General features: G+C 46.7%; 2 protein-coding genes across 7 annotated transcripts in view; one reads left to right on the top strand and one right to left on the bottom strand.

The window, feature by feature from the left end:
- The first annotated feature begins 1,345 nt into the window (after positions 1–1,345).
- On the top strand, positions 1,346–16,965 carry WDR46 (WD repeat domain 46). Of its 3 annotated transcripts, XM_073641977.1 has the most exons (17): positions 1,410–1,470; positions 5,033–5,141; positions 5,986–6,135; positions 7,733–7,813; positions 8,007–8,119; positions 8,690–8,777; positions 8,859–8,920; positions 9,004–9,108; positions 9,635–9,785; positions 13,667–13,802; positions 14,031–14,130; positions 14,212–14,365; positions 14,729–14,876; positions 14,957–15,051; positions 15,138–15,233; positions 15,520–15,633; positions 16,016–16,965. In XM_073641977.1, the coding sequence occupies exons 3-17, from the start codon at positions 6,061–6,063 to the stop codon at positions 16,115–16,117; spliced, it is 1,620 nt and encodes a 539-aa protein (XP_073498078.1). In that variant the 5' UTR covers positions 1,410–1,470; positions 5,033–5,141; positions 5,986–6,060; the 3' UTR covers positions 16,118–16,965. The 3 variants fall into 3 exon arrangements, with proteins under 3 accessions (XP_073498075.1, XP_073498077.1, XP_073498078.1); XM_073641974.1 differs by lacking the exon at positions 5,033–5,141 and having other exon boundaries at positions 1,346–1,470; XM_073641976.1 differs by lacking the exon at positions 5,033–5,141 and having other exon boundaries at positions 1,346–1,470; positions 5,986–6,139; positions 7,737–7,813.
- The window catches only part of B3GALT4 (beta-1,3-galactosyltransferase 4), a 57,630-nt gene continuing 48,788 nt past the window's right edge, over positions 16,320–25,161 (bottom strand). For 3 of the 4 annotated variants that reach the window (XM_073641981.1, XM_073641978.1, XM_073641980.1), the window contains exon 2: positions 16,320–22,059. In XM_073641981.1, the coding sequence (XP_073498082.1) occupies positions 20,454–21,512 (1,059 nt within the window). In that variant the 5' untranslated portion in view covers positions 21,513–22,059 and the 3' untranslated portion in view covers positions 16,320–20,453. The remainder of the gene's footprint in view (positions 22,060–25,161) is intronic. The other variant, XM_073641979.1, reaches the window with a different exon arrangement.

Below are 25,161 nucleotides of genomic sequence, written 5' to 3'. Positions count from 1 at the left end.
GGGAGCGCCTAAAACTCTGTAAGTTGTGGTTTGTCCTAATTTCTTGGGGTAGAGCAGGGTTCCCCAACTCCAGTCCTCAAGGCCCACCAACAGGTCATGTTTTCAGGATTTCCTTAGTATTACACAGGTGATAATTCCATCACCTGCACAGGCAATAATTCCATCACCTGTGCAATACTAAGGAAATCCTGAAAACATGACCTGTTGGTGGGCCTTGAGGACCGGAGTTGGGGAACCCTGGGGTAGAGCATTCCAAAGAATAGGTGCAGCTCGGGAGAAGTCTTGGAGCCGGGAGTGGGAGGTACGGATTAGTACAGATGTTAGTCGAAAGTCTCTTGCGGAGCGTAGAGAACGGGTAGGCTGATAAACAGAAATGAGGGAAAAGATGTAGGGGGGTGCCACACTGTGGAGAGGTTTGTGGGTGAGGGTCTGATTACAAATGAGAAGCAGAAATGTAATAAGAGAGCATGGACTCCTCCTCCAGTCCAGTCTGTAATCAGCAGGTCCTGTAAGGAGAAGCTGTAGGACAGACACTGTGTGCAGGACGTCGATTGGCGATCACTAGGAATAGGACTGTCACCTTCTGGGGTATAAGCCCTGACCGGCCCCGCCGTCGCCTGCAATTACCTGATTATTCTGGGGGAAACTGCGGTCGGACCGGCGGTTTCCTTGAAGTGGTGAAGGGCATTATATGGCCGCCGCCCCCCAGAATATTATGTGATACGTGGACGGCTACATCCGCCAGAACAGCAGCGTCTTATTGGGGCCCCTCCGGCCTTGTCTGATAATACGGCCCCTTAACTTCCGTTTTTGGGAAAACCCCATTATCCCCTGTTTCTATGATAATAGATCAGTGAGGTTTGACCACTGGGACCCCCAGAGATCCCGAGCACAGGACTCAATGTTGCGGGGGCTGCAAATGCTCGGCCCCTGCACCATTCATCTACAGGACCCCGGAGATAGTGGGGGGCAGCGCCACTGAGCTCAGCCCCTGCTCTATGTTCTCAGGATCTCTGGGGGTCCCAGCAATCTGAATATACATGGGGGGGAGATAGCTTCTGATTCTGTGAATATCAGTTCTGGACTGGACAATATGGCGGCTGCATGGATCTGGCCCCAAGATGTACGTGGCACAAGCGACAATGATATTACATATATATGTTGCTCTTTTTCTGGGTAAATGTAATTTTCTAATTATTTAATTTCAGAGTCTTAGAAATAACAGAAAAAAAAAGAAACTTGTCTCCTAATGATAAATGTAAATGACTGGAGGCTGCAGAGCTCGCCCACACCAAAGATGGCGCCGGTTCACCGCTGCCCGTAGTTGACGTAAAGAGAAAACTTTATTGTTCCGTACAAAGTAAACCACAGACGGCGGAGTGTTGTTTGTCTTCTTTTTTTTTGTAACTTTATTGTTCACTTCCGGGAATACAAGATTCCAGCATGGCGACCTCCAAGCCTCCGAAGCGGGTGAGACCCACGTGTGGACATTACATTAGTGGTATCGGGGCGGTGACGTTCCGGGGACTCGTGGGGCTCAGCTCCTGTATGACTGCAGGCCGCAGTGACCGGGGATACTGGGACTTGTAGTGTCTCCACACTGAGCAGATAGGAGTCTCTAGTGCTGTGTGACACAGTGCTGCTCCTCACATAGCTGGTCTGGGACACATTACACCAGCTGTGCTGGTCGGGACTACTGTTACATAGCCTGAGCACCCTGGGAGTGGTAGTCCTGCCCAGCATAGCCTGAGCACCCTGGGAGTGGTAGTCCTGCCCAGCATAGCCTGAGCACCCTGGGAGTGGTAGTCCTGCCCAGCATAGCCTGAGCACCCTGGGAGTGGTAGTTCTGCAGCCTTAGCACCCTGGGGGTGGTAGTCCTGCCCAGCATAGTCTGAGCACCCTGGGGGTGGTAGTCCTGCAGCTGAGCACCCTGGGAGTGGTAGTCCTGCCCAGCATAGCCTTAGCACCCTGGGAGTGGTAGTCCTGCCCAGCATAGCCTGAGCACCCTGGGAGTGGTAGTCCTGCCCAGCATAGCTTGAGCACCCTGGGAGTGGTAGTTCTGCAGCTGAGCACCCTGGGTGTGGTAGTCCTGCCCAGCATAGTCTGAGCACCCTGGGGGTGGTAGTCCTGCAGCTGAGCACCCTGGGTGTGGTAGTCCTGCCCAGCATAGCCTTAGCACCCTGGGGGTGGTAGTCCTGCAGCTGAGCACCCTGGGAGTGGTAGTCCTGCCCAGCATAGCCTGAGCACCCTGGGAGTGGTAGTCCTGCCCAGCATAGCCTGAGCACCCTGGGAGTGGTAGTCCTGCCCAGCATAGCCTGAGCACCCTGGGAGTGGTAGTCCTGCCCAGCATAGCCTGAGCACCCTGGGAGTGGTAGTCCTGCCCAGCATAGCCTGAGCACCCTGGGAGTGGTAGTCCTGCCCAGCATAGCCTGAGCACCCTGGGAGTGGTAGTCCTGCCCAGCATAGCCTGAGCACCCTGGGAGTGGTAGTCCTGCCCAGCATAGCCTGAGCACCCTGGGAGTGGTAGTCCTGCCCAGCATAGCCTGAGCACCCTGGGAGTGGTAGTCCTGCCCAGCATAGCCTGAGCACCCTGGGAGTGGTAGTCCTGCCCAGCATAGCCTGAGCACCCTGGGAGTGGTAGTCCTGCCCAGCATAGCCTGAGCACCCTGGGAGTGGTAGTCCTGCCCAGCATAGCCTGAGCACCCTGGGAGTGGTAGTCCTGCCCAGCATAGCCTGAGCACCCTGGGAGTGGTAGTCCTGCAGCTGAGCACCCTGGGAGTGGTAGTCCTGCAGCTGAGCACTCTGGGTGTGGTAGTCCTGCCCAGCATAGTCTGAGCACCCTGGGGGTGGTAGTCCTGCAGCTGAGCACCCTGGGAGTGGTAGTCCTGCCCAGCATAGCCTGAGCACCCTGGGAGTGGTAGTCCTGCCCAGCATAGTCTGAGCACCCTGAGATTGGTAGTCTTGCAGCTGAGCACCCTGGGATTGGTAGTCTTGCAGCTGAGCACCCTGGGAGTGGTAGTCTTGCAGCTGAGCACCCTGGGAGTGGTAGTCTTGCAGCTGAGCACCCTGGGAGTGGTAGTCTTGCAGCTGAGCACCCTGGGAGTGGTAGTCTTGCAGCTGAGCACCCTGGGAGTGGTAGTCTTGCAGCTGAGCACCCTGGGAGTGGTAGTCTTGCAGCTGAGCACCCTGGGAGTGGTAGTCTTGCAGCTGAGCACCCTGGGAGTGGTAGTCTTGCAGCTGAGCACCCTGGGAGTGGTAGTCTTGCAGCTGAGCACCCTGGGAGTGGTAGTCTTGCAGCTGAGCACCCTGGGAGTGGTAGTCTTGCAGCTGAGCACCCTGGGAGTGGTAGTCTTGCAGCTGAGCACCCTGGGAGTGGTAGTCTTGCAGCTGAGCAGCCTGAGCACCCTGGGAGTGGTAGGCCTGCAGCTGAGCAGCCTCAGTACATGGTGGGTTTCTGGACACTTTATTCCACAGGCATCCAGTACACGGGTAAGACTGAGTACAGGTGCTATGTGTAGAAAACATCTGGCTCTTCAGAGAATATCAGAATGTATCGTATATAGTACAGTCCAATAATGTGACGTTCAGGTCTATGTGTGATCTTGTACTAGGGCAGCACAGTGGCTCAGTGGTTAGCACCATTGTTTTGCAGCGCTGGGGTCCTGGGTTCAAATCCCACCAAGGACAACATCTGCAAGGAGTTTGTATGTTCTCCCCGTGTTTGCGTGGGTTTCCTCCGGGGTCTCCGGTTTCCTCCCACACTCCAAAGACATACTGATAGGGAGTGTAGATTATGAGCCCCAATGAGGACAGTGCCGATAATGTCTGTAAAGCGCTGTGGAAATAATGGTGCTATATAAGTGAATAAAATAAATGTGTGAAAGATAACAACGTGGTATAAGATCAACAGAATAAATAGTCACATACACGTGTACAGCAAATAAACTCAAAGGTATAAACATATACCACAAAATGAAAGATAAAGAGCAAATATAGTCAGGTTGTAGCAGCCCCTGCAGAGAACTAAAGAATCAAACCACAACAATTATATTTATGGTGAAGCTTGTAAGACTCCTGGAGACAGTATGTCAGGAGACTGAATGATGGAAATATCACAAGAGACACTATGAGAGGTATGACACAGAGCCACATGTGATGGTCATATAGGGGTGTTTGTAATCAGTCACCACCGCCACAGGATCCCTTATGGACTGAAAAGAAGAGAAACTCCCCCAGAATCATTGGAGCTTGAGGTCAGCATGTGCTGAAAAGCGACCACCGTTGCTGTGAGCGAGGCGTTACTAATGAGTGTGCAGCGCTAATTACTGCACCGAAGTGACAAAGCGGTTAGTGATGACGTTTTCAGATAGCCTCAGGTGGTTTTAATTATATCAGGATTCTACCTTCCCATATTAATTCCCAATGATTCACAGTAGGTAGGTTCCCTGCAACGAGAGTCACCTTATCGTGGCTATCGGGTGTATATGAATTGGCCAATTTATGCACTAAGTAATCTCAATTATTCCTATTTTCTAGAGCAGTAATGCAATTCAGATTTCATATATTTCATGTTTGCATGTTATAGCGCTACAGAGTGCTATTTTATTTGTTAATTTTCAGATAGGACATCAAGAAAAGCCATAAACCACTCTGCCAGTGAGGGATCGTATTTCCCAATATAAGTCTACAATCAGGTGTGACGGGCCGGTACTTCACCTGGCAATTCATTTTCATAAAATGGGTCATAGACTGTCGCAGCTAAAATTTCAGGTCTTGGAGCAGATCCCATTACATACACCCAGACCCTGACTGAGATCTCCGGCTCCAAGTGTTTTACTCGCTTCACCCTATATATGTAATTGTGGTTTGACTCTTTAGTTCTCTGCAGGGGCTGCTGTAACCTGACGATATCTGCTCTTTACCTGCTCATTTCATTTTGTGGTTCATCTTTGTACCTGCGTGTATTTATGTGTTGTACACATGTATGCGACTAGTTATTCTTTGTATTTTATGTCATTGTTATCTTCCACAGCGCATGTTTGAGAGAGGTCACATTGTGCACATTGGACTGTGTTATATACCATAAATTCTGATTTTCTTTGAAGATTGGAGTGCCGAATTTTCTCTACACATACTACGGGGTAAGATCTTATCCGAGCGCTCGGTGTACCTAGGAGTGCTGTATTTACCTGTTATATGTTTATTTCCCTGCCAGTCATCGAATGGTTAATAGGTTGATTTCTGCTGAAAACCAGTTCTCTAAAGCAAAACGCCCCAATAATCACCGATCGCCCTGAATCTGAAACCTCCATCTAATTATCCATTCAAATAATAAATGCGTCCCTCTGTTATTCCTCCTGGAAATGAACCGTCCCTCTGTTATTCCTCCTGGAAATGAACCGTCCCTCTGTTATTCCTCCTGGAATTGTACGAAACATCCAGTTATCAGTGGAGAAAAGAAACGTGATCTCAACTCTACATGATATTATAAAACTGCAAATAAAATAATCCTCAGAAATATATTTGTTATTTAAGATGATCAAAAGGATTAGTAAAACCCCGGTCCACCTGCCACGTCTGTAGTCTGTGACCTCCAGAGTGAAGTTCTGCAAACATCCTCCAACTTCGGCCTCTGCCCGCTGGCGGCCGGCCTCTCCCCGCTGGCGGCCGGCCTCTCCCCGCTGGCGGCTGGCCTCCGGTCACTATGGACACATGATGCTCTGCCAGGGATGCAGTAGGTAGGAGGTTGCAGGGCTCTGGTAGCCACAGACTACTGATGTGACCACTGGACCAGGGTCCTGAGAATCTTATTGGTCATCTCTAATAAATTAGCGATTGTGTGTGTGTGTATAATTAATACGGAACTACAAAGTCCAGCAATCTACCTGCCCTACAGCCAGAGAGACGACGGTTGTAGGAGATGAATGCAAATATGCAGAGTCAGATCCTGAAGTGTAAATCTCTTACCTGTCTGCCTTCTTACAGAAAGTACAGCGGTATTACGAGGAGGAAGGAGAGAAGAAGCCGCCGCAACAACAGAAAAAAAAGAAAGCGGAGAAGATGGTGGTGAACGAGAGAACGAACCGAGAGCCATGGAAGAGGAAGAACCAACAGAAGAAAGACGTCATCTCAGGGGCGAGTATCTGCAACCGACCTATAGGAAAAATATCTGTAGTCTGGCACCGATACGACCTGACATTAATACACCGCCTCTCCTACATCTCACAGTATCAGACTAAAGGCCCCGTCACACTAAGCGATGCAGCAGCGATCCCGACAACGATACGACCTGTCAGGGATCGTTGCTGCATCGCTAATACATCGCTGGTGAGCTGTCAAACAGGCAGGCTCACCAGCGATCAGGGGAGCAGCGATATCGTGGAAAGAATCGTTCCACGATGTCCTGCTCCTGTTACCAGCCTGCTGCTTAAGCAGGAGCAGGCTGGTAACTATGGTAAATATCGGGTTACTAAGTGCGCGTGTGCCCCTAGTAACCCGCTGTTTACCATGGATACCACTCTGCTACCGTGCGCTGGAGCCTCCGCTCACCGTAGCAGAGTGGTATCTATGGTAAACAGCGGGTTACTAAGTGCGCGCGTGCCCCTAGTAACCCGATATTTACCATGGTTACCAGCCAGATCGTTGGTCCCGCTGGTCACACACAGCGATATGTGCTGAACAGCGGGAGGCCAACGACCAAAAAATGGTCCAGGACACTTTGCAACGATCAGCAACCTCACAGCAGGGGCCTGATCGTTGCAAAGTGTCACACATAGCGACATCGCTGGTGAGTCACCAAAACCGTGACACAGCAGCGATCTCGCTAGTGATATCGCTTAGTGTGACGGGGCCTTAAGGCTACGGTCACACTATCAGTATTTCACCTCAGTATTTGTAAGCCAAAACCAGGAGTGGGTGATAAATACAGAAGTGGTGACGTGTTTCTATTATACTTGTCCTCTGATTGTTCCTCACCTGTTTTTGGCTTACAAATACTCATGTAAAATACTGATAGTGTGAACGCAGCCTAACTGAGTTTTCGGTAAAAGGAATTTGTGCTGAAATTATAGAAAACTGATGACGTATAGATAGAAAATGGATAAAGTGACGTCCGGCCTCAACCTGGAAATGATGAGAAATGTGATTAGTGAGTGGTGAACACTGAGCAATGGTTGATACCAGAGAGAAAGAAACGCCATAGTGACCGGGGCTGCACGGAGACCCCCTGATTTTTTGGGATGTCTGAGGTGGGGGTGGGGGCACATCGGCCACTGACATCTGACAACGATGGCACTTCTCTCTTTCCTCCCCCTAATAAGACATATTACAAAGTTTCATATAATCACAATCACTGAACATTTTCAGGAAAAAACAGCAAGTGCCCTTCACGTTTTAGGTAATTGTTGTCTGTATGTGAAGTTGCCCCTCCTTCAGATAAGGGGGTCTGTGTGCTGGGGCTTCCACTAGTTGCGGCTGTGTTTGGCTCTGCTCAGCCGCCATATACAGGCCGGTTTAGCCGTGTACGGACCTATAGAAAGTACATAACCCATGTTCTGCTCGGCCCACTGGTGATCTGCGTAATATTGCTGGGGAGGACAATGCTCAGCAGTCAGGGGGTCTCTGTGCCTGGACCCTCACAAATCTAAGCTTGTGACGTGAGAAGTTTTCTAACGTTAAAGGCACTTAAACCCTTTCTTCCTTCTCTTCTTATAACCTTTTTCTACTATTTCAGGCAGAGGATCCCTTCCCCGGTCTCCCCCCTGTGCCAGAAGACCAATTGTCAAAATATGAGAGAGCGAGGAAAGCGGAGGAGGTGGGTAGTAGTTATGGAGAGGAGGAGGGAGAGCTCCTGCCGTCACAATGGCTGGAAATTTGGTAAACTGAACATAAATATGTTTACCTATATCAGTGACCCCCAGTGTGACGATCAGGACCCTCTTCCTACAGTATTACGCATTGGTGCATTGTCCCTGATCTGTCCTCACTATTAACCCTGTGTGCTCCAGGAGATGCACACTTTCCAAAGTGTGAAGAGGCATTTGAGGAAGGAAGAGACCAAGGTGCAGCGCGCGCTGAGCCAGGCGGCGAAACACGACCTGTTACTGCCGGAGGAGGCCGGGTGAGACACAGACCTCACGTTACTAACATTTCTGTCCCGTATATGTGGCTGAGAACTGAGCAGATCACGTCTGCGGGGATTTCCTGCATTTGTCTTAATTTGCTCATTGCTCAGTATAATGAATCTGGTGCTCACTCTGAAGTTGGCCGGAAAGTCCAATGAATGTGCGTTGTCTCCACGTAGCAGCGTTATAGCGGACAGTTCCTGCAGCAAAGCCGCTAGATTTCATAGCGTCAAATTGGGCCAATTTTGGTGCAGATTTGCTTGTGGATTTCACTTTTCTCCCCTCCCCTCGTGCTTCTGTAGTTCCCGGTCTGTTTTTGTACTTCTGATGTGTTGTGATAACATTTTGTCTCTTGTGACTGCTGCCACCTGTGACCAACTGCAGCGGTCACATGACAAGACGTCATTGTAGGAGGCTAATTGGATGCAAGTACAGAACGTTTTCATAGGATGTGACTGTCTGCACCATGGAGGATCTTGTTGAGGGAGACAATTGCTGCCGGACGCCTCTGCCCAGGATGTATGGTCAACGCCTTGTCTTGTTCTGATGGTTTTGCCAATTCTCAGGTTTCTGGAAGGCGATGAAGGGGAGGACACGAGCAGGATAACCCAGCAGGACATAGCGGACGTGGTGGACATAACGAGCGCATCGAAGGTGAGGATCCGGCTCTCGTCCTCGCCGCCTCCTCGTAGTTTATTCTCCCGCTTCTCACATATTCATCTGTTTCATTTGCAGCATTTTCACCTCACCCTGAACCAGTTTGGTCCTTACAGAGTGAACTATTCCCGGAACGGAAGGTGAGCGGCCGCTGACTACGACTCTCATTCTCCTACATCCGTTCCTGTATGTTCTGTCATGACTCCTGTCCTCCATCCCTAAGGCATTTCCTACTGGCCGGGCAGCGGGGTCACGTCGCCTCCATGGATTGGCATACCAAGAAACTCCTCTGCGAGATGAACGTGATGGAAACCGTCAACGACGTCAGGTGATTTTACCGGCATCACAGACGGCGCGGCGATGGGGAGCAGCGCGAAAATCGCAGGAAAACGTAGACGTGACTTGAGTTGTTCTTTAGTAGAAAATACAACTGCAAGAGATCTTGTAACCATTGCGCACATCCCATCCCGACAGGAATGCATGTTATACCCTCCATTTTTAGTGATTAGTGTGGTCTCAGTGGTCAGACCCCCAATAAATCAGACATAAGTGGATTATGAGCCTTCACCAATAAATATTACAGCACACAAAGCAAAACTGCAGCATTGTGTGAATGGTGACCCATAAATATGTGATCTGTGGTCTAAGCATTGAATGTGGAGGCTTTATCTGCCCTAGTCGATTGATGGTGGTCTCTCCTCCCACCCCCACCAATCATTAGCTTATAGTATCCTAATCATATGTCTTCCCTATAAGATGGGATCCCCCTGTGACCGCTTTTCCCTGGTGCCGGACGTTTGTCCCCTCGAGTTTGGCTCTTTGGTTCCTTAGTTTCCTGTCCACTCCTCTCTCAGGTGGCTGCACTCTCACACAATGTTCGCCGTGGCTCAGAAGAAGTGGCTGTACATCTACGACAACCTCGGCGTGGAGCTGCACTGCATCAAGAAGTTTAATGACGTGTTACGTATGGAGTTCCTGCCGTATCACTTCCTGCTGGCCACTTGTGTGAGTACAAGAAGCCTGAGGACTTTCCTTTACTTCTTCCTGTATGTTCTTCCTGTATGTTCCCCAATGATAATCCGCATGTACTGTGCACATGCTGCGGATTATCATTGTGGAAAAATACGCAGCATGTCCATTAATTTTGTGGACACGCAGCCTAATTGCCGCCATTGACTTGCATTGGAACGCTTGGATTACGCATCACAGCATGTGTACATGCGCAATCCAAGCGTTTCAATGTGTGGATGGTACCCGGGTGTGAAGGACAGGAGACTCTCCTCCGGACCCGGGTACCATAGAACCTGTAAAAAATGAATGTTATATTTACCTTCTGACGGCCCTCGCTGCGCTCGTCCTCCCTTGCTGGCAGCTCGCGGTGGACTGAAGGACCTGCGATGACGTCAGTCATGTGACGGCAGGTCCTTCAGTGTAGTGTACCGCGATCTGCCGGCAAGCCAGGACGGAGCGAAGCAAGACAGCGGGGGCCATCAGAAGGTAACTATATAGATTTATTTTTTTACCATTCTTTCGGTCACACTATATAAATCCATGCCGGTTGCATGGATTTATATAGTGTGACCAAGTGATGCTAAAATCGCTTGGAAAGCGCTTCACATCCGCATGTCCCTGGCAGGAAAAACGCATGTACAATCCGCATGCGTTTTTTCTGCCAGGGAGATGCAGAAACGCTCAGGAAAACTCCGGAGCATTTCTGCATCGTGGGCACATGGCCTTTGGTTGTTTGATGCAATTATCTGTAGATTGTCTGAACTTTTTTTTTTATCACTCTTTGTTTTCAAGATTTTTGCTTGCTGTCATTGAATGAAACCCTTATCGGTTAGAAGTTGCAGTCCGTCTATGTGCGGCTCCTTAAAGGGGAGAACTCTTAACAGGGCCTCTGAATGTAAACAATACGTCCATTCACTGACAGCAATAAGAGATATTGAAAAAACCCAAAATATAATAAAAATCTGTAGAATGAGCGCTGTACACGGAAACCTGTTCAGTGATATCACCTACGTGGAGAAATTCTTCTGAAAAGTTCTGTAGTTTGACCTTCCCTATAATGTAGGTACAAACGTTTTTTTTACTTTAAAGCCGCCTGTTTTTTCTTGTGCCAGCGACAGGAGAGATGAGCTCTGTACACCCTTATCTGTAGTAGTGACGGACACCTGTAGGACTACAACCCCAGTTTCTAAAAAACAATGAAAGAAATCCAAAAAAAAGGTCAAAAGATCAAAATATGGTAAAAATATCAAAAAACGTTATTACATATACAAGTGGGCATGTGGTGGCTGAAAGGAGACAGGCGCACAAACACAATTAAAAATGTCTCTAATGTTCCATTATGTGTGTGTGAGATGCGGCCACATGACGCGGGGTCCCGGCTGATCTCCGGATCCTCCTACATCCGCATGCGTCATAATTTACCAGGTCTCCAGTGATTGGCTGCTGGCAGTTTAAGCGCCTATGCCCGGTATGATGCCATACCTTGATGAAGGTATTAACCGAAACGTGCGTCGGGGTGGGCACCACACTATCTGGATCAACCGATCAAGGTATATTGGTATCCTTTATTTACTTTATACATTTCGTCCGTGTGTGTCATCATGGTCATTCCATGTGGTGACGGTCTATTATGACCAGTTTTTCTGGCAGGCTCACGATACATACGGTCTATCCCTGTGTACTACTATGAGCTACACTAATACTTTGTCTATAACATTGGGATGTTTTGTTAAATGGTCCATTGTCAGTCAGCTACTTTATTTTATTGCCCTCACCACCATTACTGTTGTTGCACAAGTTCTACTTTTTCATTTACATCTTCACCAGTCAATAGAATAACATCATTTTTGAGTAGACTATTTTTCCAGTTAGCGTATTTTGTGGACTATAAGACACACCCCAAATTTTGAGGAAAATAGTAAAAAAAAAAATTGTGTTAAATGGGGGTCCGTGTTATAGCCTGAATTTAGCTTACTGGGAGGAGGTGGTGGAGCGCGGTCACAGGGGGCAGGGTCACTGCTGCAGGATGCCAGCGGCGGCAGGAGTGGGGAGAAGCTCTGAGCTTGGGAGGAGGGGGTGTCCCGGCGGTGGGCTTCAACAAAATGTCAGCGGTGCAGGCAGGAGCGGAGTCCCCGCTCTGCACATTGATCTCCCAGCAGTGGGCTTCAGGAAATTGTCCACTAGAGGCAACGCATGCGCTGCCTCCGGCGGCCATTTTCCTTAAGCCCACTGCCAGGAGATCAATGGACTTTGCTCCTTCCTCACACCGCCGACACTTTCTTGAAGACCACCACCGGGACACCCCCCTCCTCCCCACCTAGGGCCTGCAGCATAATCCCACTCTTGTCGCCGCCAGCTTTCTGCCTCCTGTGACCCCACTCTACCCCCGCCGCCCCCAGTTAACTACATTTGGACTATAAGATGCACCTCCATTTTCATCACAAATCTGGGGGGGGGGGGGGGGGGGTCTCTTATAGTCAAAAAATACGGTACATTGTCCCCACATGTTTCATTTTGACTTTCTGTAGGTTACTTTTTGAGAGTTGATTACCTCTAACTACATTATCCTCACGTTCCAATAATACGTTGACTACTTTTCCAATGACATTGTCCTCTTACATCGTGGTACAATCGGTGCAGCCAACACGGTCGCAGCACTAGTGAGCCGACTGCCTCTCCAGTTACATTGTCCTCGTGTATTTTCCTTCTGTGTCTCCTCCTGTTAGATGTATACCATTCCCTATATACACAGTCCGTGGGTGTGTGTTTACTCCGCTGTATACATTGTGTGAGTTGATTATATCTAATGTCATTGTCCTCTCTCTAGATAGCACAATCTGTGCCTTCACCCTAATCTCCTTACTTTGGTGCACACTTACAATGCTGTCAAAAATAGATCAGTTGGGGCAGTAATATATTTACATCAGGTGATTTGGATTTATCGACCAGAACATAGGATATTTCTATCTGAGGCATTATACGTGCCCATGTATACATACGATTAATTTTTACTTTGAAGGTTCCACATGTATGTGTTTTTCTTATTCATTTTATTTATATCTATATTTTATAACCATCCACAACCTGTCTCCTCCATACATCTGTGATCTAGTCTCCCGGTACTTACCTGCACGCAACCTCCGATCCTCACAAGATGTCCTGCTCTACTCCCCTCTTATCCCCTCTTCCCACAATCGCATATAAGATTTCTCCGGTGCATCCCCCCTACTCTGGAACTCTCTACCCCAACACATCACTCTCTCCTACCATGGAAACCTTAAAAAAAAAAACTGAAGACCCACCTCTTCCGACAAGCCTACACCCTGCAAGTACACTCTCTCCACCACACCGCTGCACGACCAGCTTTACCCTCACCTACTGTATCCTCACCCATCCCTTGTAGAATGTGAGCCCTCGCGGGCAGGGTCCTCTCTCCTCCTGTCCCAGTCGCCGACTTGTTTTGTTCAAGATTATTGTAATTGTTTTTCCTATGTATACCCCCTTTCACATGTAAAGCGCCATGGAATAAATGGCGCTATAATAATAACCTTGTGTACACCTGTCTGCTTTCAGCCACTACATATCCACTTGTATATTTAATAAGGTTTTTTAATATTTTCACCATATTTTGATCTATTGACCTTTTATTCGGATTTCTTCCTTTTGGTTTTTGTTATCCCGATTAGGTCTAATTCATTTATATCCATGTGATTTTTGTGTATTTATCACGTTATACGGTAGTGACAGACAATATATAAATCACCATCATATGATACGCATATACTATCCGGGTTTTCTTGTTCCCTTTGCTGCAATTTCTGCAGTATTTCCTTGCCTTCTCCGTCGATCATTCCTATTATATCACTTTCCTCCAGAGCTCCACAGGATTCCTGCAGTATTTGGACGTCTCTGTCGGAAAAGAAATCGCAGCCACTTGTGTGAAAGCCGGAAGACTGAACGTCATGTGCCAGAACCCGCACAACGCCGTCGTACACCTCGGCCATCACAACGGTATTGTATCACCGCTGCGTCCAATCATTCTGTTTCCAATTCTGGGTATAATGAAATGTTCTGATGTCTTTATTGCGGCCCCGAGATCTCTACTGCTGACCTGACAGTTAATGGGGACATGCTCCTCTTACACCTACCAAGGAGGCTTTTTTCTTTTTCTCTTAAATGCATTTATTTTGGACCAGAAATAACTTTTGCAATCTGATTTCATTGTAATCTCCATCACAGGGACCGTCTCTCTCTGGAGCCCGACTATTAAGGAGCCTCTGGTGAAGATGATGTGTCATAATGGAGCCGTCCGGGCCCTGAGCATCGACAAGACTGGAATGTAGGTGAAAGCTGCCCGTTCTCCTGACAACCCTCTCGCCTTGTGCTGCTTACTACGACAATTTCATTTTTTCTCGGACAGGTACATGGCGTCTTCAGGCACAGACAGGAAGATGACAATCTATGACCTTCGAACCTACCGTCCTCTGCAGTCGTGTCTCCTGTCCCTCGGCGCAGGGTCTCTGTGCCATAGTCAGAGGGGGCTGCTGGCTGCAGGAGTTGGTAACGTGGTGCAGGTAAGTGACTGAAGCTTAAAGGGGCGCTCCTACGTCGTCCTGTATCCCCAGGAGCTTTCCTGGCAGTGTCAGAAAGTCTTTTCCAATGAGCTGGGTCTTCTCATCGTTTGCCCACAATAAGATAAAGCTTAATCCAGTGGAGACCAAACTCCTAAGACATCCATGCTGCTTGCCACCCTAATCCCTGGTTCCTGGCACCCTGATCCCATTGCCCCAGCTCCTCTTTTACTTTTTCCCTGTTATTTTGATTGTATATTGTAAAAAGAATAAAAACATTTTGCAAAAAAATAAGAAACCTTCTGTTTTGGGGGCGTCAAGTGAGACTTGTGTTACGGCTGACTTCTACAATCTGTGTTTCCTCAGGTTTATAAGGACACGCACCTCTCCGCTCCGCGCTCCCCATACATGTGTCTCTCAGTGAAGGCTCCGATCCATGGGCTGCAGTTCTGCCCCTATGAAGATGTCCTGGGTATCGGCCATGGAGGAGGCTTTACCAGCATGATTGTGCCAGGTCAGTCACCTCTTCATCACGTCTTTCCACTTCACACTATTTCTTTTCCATCCTAAGAATCCTCATCTATCTTCTTACAGGTGCCGGAGAAGCAAACTTCGATGGTCTGGAATGTAACCCCTATGAAACCAAGAAGCAGCGACAGGAGTGGGAGGTCAAGGCTTTGCTAGAAAAGGTAACGTCCAGGGAGCGTGGAACAACCTCGTTCTGTGAGGGTCACGTGGTCTTGGTGAGCCTCTTACATCCCTCCTTATCCTTCAGATTCAACCTGAGCTCATCACGTTGGATCCCACTCAGCTCGGAGAGGTCGATAACATCACTATGGAGCAGAAACGCAAGGAACAAGTGGAACGCATGGTAAGAAGACTCCACTTTATCCTTTATGGTCTTCTCCATTGTAGATACGTTATGTAAGATGCGGCCTCTGGTGCTTACACCTTATTTACATGGTCGTCAGTCTCGTCCCTCGCTACTTATCCAGATGTATAGATTATATTAATATGTATACAGGTAATGGCCTCCACAGCTGTAATCGCAGATGATTGAACATGGCCCCTGATGTCCTTCATCTACCCCTCCTCATACAACACTTGGATGGCATCTGGTCTCTTTCATTCGTGTCTTACATTGTTTCTTTCCCCAGGGCTTTGATCCTTATGAGAAGACTCGCTTTGCTCCTCGCCGTAAATTAAAAGGTCGGAGTTCAACTGGTAATGTGCTGAAGCGCAAGAAGAAAGTGGCGATCCAGGAGAAGAGGGTGAGCGTGGCTGACCGGCGGCATCGTGTCTCGGCCACAGGCTCCGCTTATTTATTGCCCTTATACATGATGGACATGTCCTCCAGCATCAGTCTATGGTGCAATCCCCGATGTCCTGCGGAGAAGTCATTGGAGTCCTCTGCTTTATATTCTATGAGCCAGAAGCTTCTCTGGACGACTCGTCCCGATCTCTCGTATACGGCAGCTCCCACCAGTGGTCGTGGATGGTTTCCAGAAGCCGAGCGCCCTCTCATATACTACAATTTATTTTTTTATACATATTCTTTCTTCATCATTGCAGAGAAAAAATACATTTACTTGAGAATATTTTGATTGGAGCCGCTTTTCAGGTTGTAACTTCGCTGTTATTCTGCTTTCACAGGCCGAGATCAAAAAGAGTATAGAGGAACGAGAGACGGCAAAGAGCGACGCGATAGAAGTCCAACACGGGCCGAGGTCCACTCTGGATCGATTCAAGAAGTGACGGCCCCCTGTGTCTGCTGAGGACGCTTTACTGTCTGGGGTTAGGTGGCAACGTGGTCACCCCCCCCACCAAAAAAAAACTAATTATGACTTTACTGTTCAGAGACTCTGAGAAGATCTGGTAGAAGAAGCTTTGCTGTACATATGTTTTATATTTCATATTCATCCTCCTGCGATGCACAGAAACTCGGGGACAAATAAAAGAATATGGAAAAATGTTTAATAAGATACATAATAAACACAGGACACATCACAAAGCACAAGATACAGAAACCAGGATTCATGGAAAACACCACCAGGAATAATAGAAACCTTACTGACCCCATGTGAAATAATAGAGACCTTTCTGATCCCAGACTGCCCCCACATTGAATAATAGAAACCTTACTGACCCCATGTGAAATAATAGAGACCTTTCTGATCCCAGACTGCCCCCACATTGAATAATAGAAACCTTACTGACCCCATGTGAAATAATAGAGACCTTTCTGATCCCAGACTGCCCCCACATTGAATAATAGAAACCTTACTGACCCCATGTGAAATAATAGAGACCTTTCTGATCCCAGACTGACCCCACATTGAATAATAGAAACCTTACTGACCCCATGTGAAATAATAGAGACCTTTCTGATCCCAGACTGCCCCCACATTGAATAATAGAAACCTTACTGACCCCATGTGAAATAATAGAGACCTTTCTGATCCCAGACTGCCCCCACATTGAATAATAGAAACCTTACTGACCCCATGTGAAATAATAGAGACCTTTCTGATCCCAGACTGACCCCACATTGAATAATAGAAACCTTACTGACCCCGTGTGCAATGATAGAAACCTTTCTGATCCTGTATCGACCACACATGGAATAATAGAAACTTTACTGATCCCACCTGGAATAATAGAAACCTTACCAAACCGGGACCGATCCCACAGGGAGTAATAGAAACCTCCAAAATCTCATACTAACCCTAATAAATTATAGAAACCTTACTAATTTTGTACCAACCCCACACGTAGCATGTACACCTCCCAAATCTTAGATGACCCCCCATGTCACATTTTCATCGGCGCAGAACACACAAGATGGGAGAATATTTGCCAACAGCAGGAGGAGCGGCTGTCCTATGGAGGAGCGGCTGTCCTGTGGAGGAGCGGCTGTCCTGTGGAGGAGCGGCTGTCCTGTGGAGGAGCGGCTGTCCTGTGGAGGAGCGGCTGTCCTATGGAGGAGCGGCTGTCCTATGGAGGAGCGGCTGTCCTATGGAGGAGCGGCTGTCCTATGGATAAGCAATTGATCGTGGGGTGTTTTTCCTCCTCCTCTGAAATGCTTTTTTTTTTTTATTATTAGCACAGTAAATGCACATAAGAGGTTTTAGTTTTTTTTTGTCCCATTGTAAAATGTATACATATATTTCTGTAGTAAACGGATACCAGTACCCAATGCTATGCCTCACTGGGGACGATTATTAATACATTACTCTGAACATGCAACAGGTTTGTCGGCAACACACGTTTTATGGATTTGGCGAATGTTATAAATTGTGTCCAAATCCGACGGGTTACTGTTCATGGGTCGGTCGGTCGGTCGCTCCGGACCCCACAGCATAACATTGTGTTAGACACTTTTTTGCAGAAATTGTGACCTCGTTGATGTGTTCAGACCCGACATCATCTCATCAATATATTATAATAAAAGAAGAATCCCGTATGCCACAATAATATCACAACTATACAGACCGTATAGGACACCCATTGATCACAGGGAGGTCATATTAAAGAGGTATTCTCAAGTTTGAAAGTTATCACCAGTGTATGACTCTCCAATCGCTGGGACCCCCACAGATCCCTAGAATCGGGGCTCTAAAGTGCTTTGTGTGAATGGAGAGCGGTGATCGATCATGTGCATATCCGCTCCATTCATTCTTATAAAATTGCTGAAGACCAACCGGGCGCTTGACTAATCTCCGGTGGTCCCGTTTCCCTTTAAATGTCTGCGTACCAAACAGTGCAGCAGCCACTGTGAGCACCAACATACAGTCATAGCCAAAAGTGTTGGCACCCTTGAAATTGTTCCAGAAAATGAATAAGAATATTATTGCAATTAAACGTATATAACAAAATGTGTATTTCCTTTATGTGTATTGGAACAAAAGAAAAAAAAAACTGAAAAAAAGGCAAATTGGAGATAATTTCACACACAACTCCAAAAAATGGCCGGACAAAATTGTTGGCACCCTCAGCGTAATATTTGGTTGCAAAACCTTTGGAATAAATAACTGATCAATCGCTTCCTATAATCATCAGCTTCTTACACCTTTCTTTTGGATCATTCTTCTTTTGCAAACTGCTCCAGGTCTCTCATATGTGAAGACGTCTTCTCCCAACAGCAAGTTTAAGATCTTTCCACAGGTGATCAATGGGATTTAGATCCAGACTGTGCTGCCAGTTCAGAAATCTCCAGAGCTTTGTTTTCATCCATTTCTGGGTGCTTCTTGAAGTATGTATGTGGTCATTGTCCTGCTGGAAGACCCATGATGCAAACCCAGCTTTCTGAGCACTGGGCACTACATTGCAACCACAAATCCTTTGGTAATCTTCAGATTTCATGATGTCTTGCACACAGTCAAGGCACTCAGTGCAAGAGGAAGCAAAACATCCCCAAAACATCTTTGAACCACCACCATATTTGACTGTAGGTGCTGTGTTCTTTTCTATGTAGGCCTCCTTCTGTTTTCGGTAAACAGTAGAATGTTGTGCTTTACCAAAAGGCTCTATCTTGGTCTCATCTGTCCACAGGACCCTTTCCCAAAATGATTTTTGCTTACTTACATCCATTTTAGTAAACTGCAGTCTGGCTTTTTTATGTCTCTGTGTCAGCAGTGGGGTCCTCCTGGGTCTCCTACCATAGTGTTTCATTTTATTCACATGTGGACAGATAGTTTGCGCTGACATTGTTGCACCCTGAGCCTGCAGGACAGCTTGAATTTCTTAAGAACTTGATTGGGGCTGCTTATCCACCATCCAGACTGTCCTGTGTTGCAACCCTTCAGCAATTTTTCTCTGCCGTCCACGTCCAGGGATATCAGCTACAGCGCCATGGGTTGCAAACTTCTTATGTTGCGCACCGTGAACAAAGGAACATCAAGATCTCTGGAGATGGACTTGTAACCTTGAGATTGTTGATATTTTTCAACAATTTTGGTTCTCAAGTCCTCAGACAGTTCTCTTCTCTTTTTGTTCTCCATGCTTAGTGTGGCACACACAATGCAAAGATTGAGTCAACTTCTCCCATTTTTTATCTGGTTTCAGGTGTGATTTTTATATTACCCACACCTGTTACTTGCCACAGGTGAGTCTGAACGAGCATCACATGCTTGAAACCAAAATTTTGGAAAGGTGCCAACAATTTTGTCCGGCCTATTTTTGGGGTTTTGTGTGAAATTATGTCCAATTTGCCTTTTTTTCTATCCTTTTTTTTTTGTACACATGTATAACAAAACATGTGTAAGTGCAATAATTTTATGTGAGAAATACTTCATTTTCTGGAACATTTCACAGGTGTTAACACTTTTGGCCATGACTGTATAAGTATATTGTAGGGCAGTGCTGTGTTCATATTTCACACGTCCGCTGTTTGCAGACCCTTCACGGCGACTGCTGCGCTCTCTGGTTCGCAGGTAGTGACAGTGGCTGGCACCTGTACACATTTGCTTCTTTCGTTGAGGTGCTGCTCAGTTTAGGTCTTTGTCCCTTTGAACGTCTGGCCTCGTATTTTGTTCTAATGCTCGCTGCTTTTCTGTTGTACCGCTGCTTTACTCCCATTCATCACACAATATTCACACACGACAGATTTGCAGAAAATATTTCTGTAACTAAACAATATTTCCAGGCATCTGATTGGGGGAGACTTTTGTGGCAGCACATGGATTTCTGCAGTAAATGTGCTGTGTGTGAATACAGCCTCTATAATCCAGTAATTCTCTGCCAGTTGTCAGTAATCAGCTGCAAATCCACATCAGAGTCTGTGGGTGAGACGTGGATTTTGTGGCAGATTTGTCCATGGCGTTGCATTATCCAAGTGCTGTTTGTGTGCTGATAACTATTAAGTGTAGAAAGAGTTGTAAACGTAGCTTTGGATGTGAATAGAGTATAATCCGTATTACAGGTAGATATGGTGACTGCCGAACCAGGAGTGGATGTATTAGTACCCCCAGCCTTAGCAGAGGTAAATTCACTCCATGTGCCGCATACTACTGAGGTATCCTAAAAATTAACTATAACATCAAGTCCAATCATGCAAGATCAAGAATTCTGCTCCCTCCAGATCTGAGTGTCCTCAGTGAACCCCATCTCCCCCCTGCTCCACAAACTGCCCAAATAATTTACAGTAGAGCAATGCCAACGAGGGGCACCAGCGGCTCTCTGCTTCCTTCAGCATATTCCACGCCTCCTGCATGCCCTTTGGCATCATCCCATGTGAGTTGAACATGGTTTGATAGCAGCAGGTGCTGTGTGGCACAGACATGGATCCTGAAATTTTCGCAACATGTCTAGGAGCAATTCCCGCTGCGTGGGCCAAGATCCCGACATACACATCCTCCACTGCTGGCCATGGTCCACTCCTGACCTGCTCCAGGAGGAGAGCAGCGGCTTCGCGAGACAAGATGTAGCCGGTGCCGCTGCAGTAGGGAGGGAAATAGTTACCTCCATACAGGTCCTCTGATACGTAATGCCGGCTGTCGGGGTCCCGGTACGGGCTCACGTGCCAGTGCAGCCGCCCCATGTACTGGAGACCCCTCAACCTTCTTAAGAACTGCGTCAGAAACAATGTGTTGACAAAAACGTCGTCATCAGTCTTGAGCAGGTACTTGGTGCCGTGGCATTTCTCCAGTGCCCACGTCAGCCCTGTGATAGTTTTTAGCGTCAGGTTTTGGTAGGAGTCTGTGAAGTTGGCTTGGATAATGTCTCTGTGTGTCACCGCCTCGTGCATCAGAGCCGCCCTTTCATCCGGTGACTTGGGTACAGCCAGGACAAAGAGTGTGAGAGAAGAGGAGGCGGTGGAAGAAGTTAGGCTCCCCCACGTCTGACGGATCGCATCCCGCCTGTCTCTATGGGAAGGTGCGCTGGACACCAAGATGAGCAGAAATGGAGGCGAGGAGCAGGCACTGGCGGGAGAAAGCAGGAACGGGGGGATGGGAACGTTCAAGACTCGAGAACCAGACACATGAGAAGGTGTAGAGTAAAAGATGGACAGAAACCCAGAGAGGAACTCTTCGAGATATCCTGATAAACTGAGGAAAAAGATCAGAGAGAGTAGAAGGAAGATAAGCAGCCAACGGTGGTGCCGACGGTGGATAAACAGCAGGCGTAGGAAGGCGGCATTACACGGGAACATGATGGCAGCACTGGCGTCTTCTCAGATATCACAGACCGGATGTGGAATAATTTTTACTGCCACATAGTACAGCCGAGGTCCTCATCCAGTGTTAGAGATGTCCTCACGAGTGAAAGCAGAGCCCAAGAGAAGTCCTCATCCAATAATAGAGAAGCCCAGGAGACGTCTTCATTTAGAGATAGCGGAGCCAGGAGATGTCTCATCTTTTGATTGCAGAGCCCAAGAAACATCCTCATCCAGTGATAGAGAAGCCCAGGAGATGTCCTCATTTAGAGACAGCAGAGCCCAGGAGACGTCCTCATCTAGCGACAGCGGAGCCAGGAGACGTCCTCATCTAGCGACAGCGGAGCCAGGAGACGTCCTCATCTAGCGACAGCGGAGCCAGGAGACGTCCTCATCTAGCGACAGCGGAGCCAGGAGACGTCCTCATCTAGCGACAGCGGAGCCAGGAAACGTCCCCATCCAGTGACAGCGGAGCCCGGTAGATGTCCTCACCCTCATTCGATCAGTCCTGGGGGCCGCACACAGAGGATGGCGCTGAGCTCTGCTGAAAAACACAAACACTGAGTCAATGACTGCACAAAAGACATGGGAAATCCAAGGAGAAGACCTGGATCCCTGCACGACCGTCCTCAGGACAAGATGACCACAAGAGTCTTCTGAAATACTCTGTGCTGCTGAGTACCTTGCTCTTTATGTCTGTGGCTACATTGCCCAACACTCAGCCCCTCTCCATATTCAAGATCTGCACTTGCTGTCAATAGAGACCTATTTATATCCACACATCTAGCTCAGAATAATATCCAGCTGCAAGTGAACTACAACGTTGATTCACATTCACATCTGACATTTAATGCGATTGACACAAAATTGTGCCGTTTTTTTTTCTCTCAGAAATATTCTGGCAAAACCACAGATGCGATTACAAAAGGTGAAAATACCCATATGGTCTGCATGGTATGCTGTTAGTTACAATGTATCAGTGCAGGTAAAATGCCCTACCCAGAGCCCAGGCAGGAGACAAGTGTATCCTCAATCCTATATAATTAGGCCAAAAAAGCATATCAGGAATCCTGGACGAAGTTTTTCATAGCGAAACGCGCATCGGGTGTGGGGGGTCTTAGGTTCCCTGCACTGCTGGTAACATTACCTTCACTTTTTGATCTATTGTGTTAGTTTATGAATGTCTTATGTTTATTGGCTATATCTTGGTCCAATATCATTATATGGATGCTAGCAACAACTGTAGGAGTTTATCAGGACTCTCTTTATACTGATTAAGCCTTTATTGTATGGGCTCAACACCAGTTATATGGTTATAAGATACAATTGTTAAAATTTGTCAGAATTATTTTTTATTAAATAAGTATACTATTATATGAGCTACAAGTGCTTCTCACTAAATTAGAATATCATCAAAAAGTTAAATTTGTTTCAGTTCTTCAATACAAAAAGTGAAACTCATATTATATAGAGTCATTACACACAGAGGGATCTATTATATAGAGTCATTACACACAGAGGGATCTATTATATAGAGTCATTACACGCAGAGGGATCTATTATATAGAGTCATTACACAGAGGGATCTATTATATAGAGTCATTACACACAGAGGGATCTATTATATAGAGTCATTACACACAGAGGGATCTATTATATAGAGTCATTACACGCAGAGGGATCTATTATATAGAGTCATTACACACAGAGGGATCTATTATATAGAGTCATTACACACAGAGGGATCTATTTCACGTGTTTATTTCTGTTAATATTGATGATTACGGCTTACAGCCAATGAAAACACAAAAGTCATTATCTCAGTAAATTAGAATACTTTATAACAACAGCTTGAAAAATGTTTTTAAAATCCGAAATTCTGTCCTACTGAAATGTATGTTCAGTAAATGCCCTCAATACTTGGTTGCGGCTCCTTTTGCATCAATTACTGCATCAATGCGGCAATGTGGCATGGAGGCGATCAGCCTGTGGCCCTGCTGAGGTGTTATGGAAGCCCAGGTGGCTTTGATAGAAGCCTTCAGCTCGTCTGCATTGTTGGGTCTGGGGTCTCTCATCTTCCTCCTGACAATACCCCATAGATTCTCTATAATAGATTCTCTATGGGGTTAAGGTCAGGCGAGTTTGCTGCCAATCAAGCACAGTGATCCTATTGTTTGTAAACCAGGTATTGGTACTTTTGGCAGTGTGGACAGGGGCCAAGTCCTGCTGGAGAATGACATTTCCATCTCCAAAAAGCTTGTCGGCAGAGGGAAGCATGAAGTGCTGTAAAATGTCCTGGTAGACGGCTGCGCTGACTTTGGTCTTGATAAAACACAGTGGACCTACACCAGCAGATGACATGGCTCCCCAAACCATCACTGATTGTGGAAACTTCACACTAGACCTCCAGCAGCTTGGATTGTGGCCTCTCCACTCTTCCTCCAGACTCTGGGACCTAGATTTTCCAAATGAAATGGGAAATTTACTTTCACCTGAAAACAACACCTTGGAGCACTGAGAACAGTCCAGGTCTTTTTCTCGTTGGCCCAGGTAAGACGCTTCTGGCGTTGTCTATTGGTCATGATTGGCTTGACACAAGGAATGTGACACTTGTAGCCCATGTCCTGGATACGTCTGTGTGTGGTGGCTCTTGAAGCAATGACTCCAGCAGCAGTCCACTCCTTGTGAATCTCCCCCAAACTTTTGAATGGCCTTTCCTTAACAATCCTTTCAAGCCTGCGGTTATCCCGGTTGCTTGTGCACCTTTTTCTACCACACTTTTTCCTTCCACTCAACTTTCCATTAATATGCTTGGATACAGCACTCTGTGAACAGCCAGCTTCTTTAGCAATGACCTTTTATGGCTTATCCTCCTTGTGGAGTGTGTCAATGACTGCCTTCTGGACATCTGTCAAGTCAGCAGTCTTCCCCATGATTGTGGAGCCTACTGAAACAGACTAAGGGACCTTTTTAAATGCTTAGGAAGCCTTTGCAGGTGTTTTTGTTAATTACTCTAATTTACTGAGATAATGACTTTTGTGTTTTCATTGGCTGTAAGCCATAATCATCAACATTAACAGAAATAAACATTTGAAATAGATCCCTCTGTTTGTAATGACTCTATATAATATATGCAAGAAAAAGTTTCCAGTTTGTCAGGGAGCGCTTCCAGGTGATTCATTACTTACTCCAAATCTTTCAGGAATAATCCAGTTTATTTTTATATAAACAACGCGTTTCGGCTATACATAACATTAGCCTTCATCAGGTAAAATCATAGTTGTCTTTAAAGAATACATTTATATAGCATAAAAAGAGGAGGAACTAATCCAACCCCTCAATCAATTTTCATCAATTTAAAACACATGTGCACTTCTAAAAGGTATTAAGCAGTTAATTAAAAGTGAACTCTATATGGATTTAGAAAGGGGGGAGGGGGAAACAAAAACAAAAAACAAACAAACAAAAAAATTTAAATAAAATAAAATAAAAATAAAAAACACCACTATATATTGTTTTTTCCTATTCAATAAATTTTTATTTTTTTTTCTATAAAATAAAATTATTTGTCATATGACTCCATTTACTATCCTATTTTCTACTTCACTGATAGGGGAGAAATATTTTTCCCGATTCTAGAATATAA

The sequence above is a fragment of the Phyllobates terribilis genome, unplaced genomic scaffold (assembly GCF_046119375.1).
Source record: "Phyllobates terribilis strain yellow unplaced genomic scaffold, ASM4611937v1 Scaffold_7__3_contigs__length_470593459, whole genome shotgun sequence".
NCBI lineage: Eukaryota > Metazoa > Chordata > Amphibia > Anura > Dendrobatidae > Phyllobates > Phyllobates terribilis.
The sequence above is the reverse complement of the archived record's forward strand: the minus strand, read 5'-3'. Positions and strand labels throughout refer to the sequence as shown.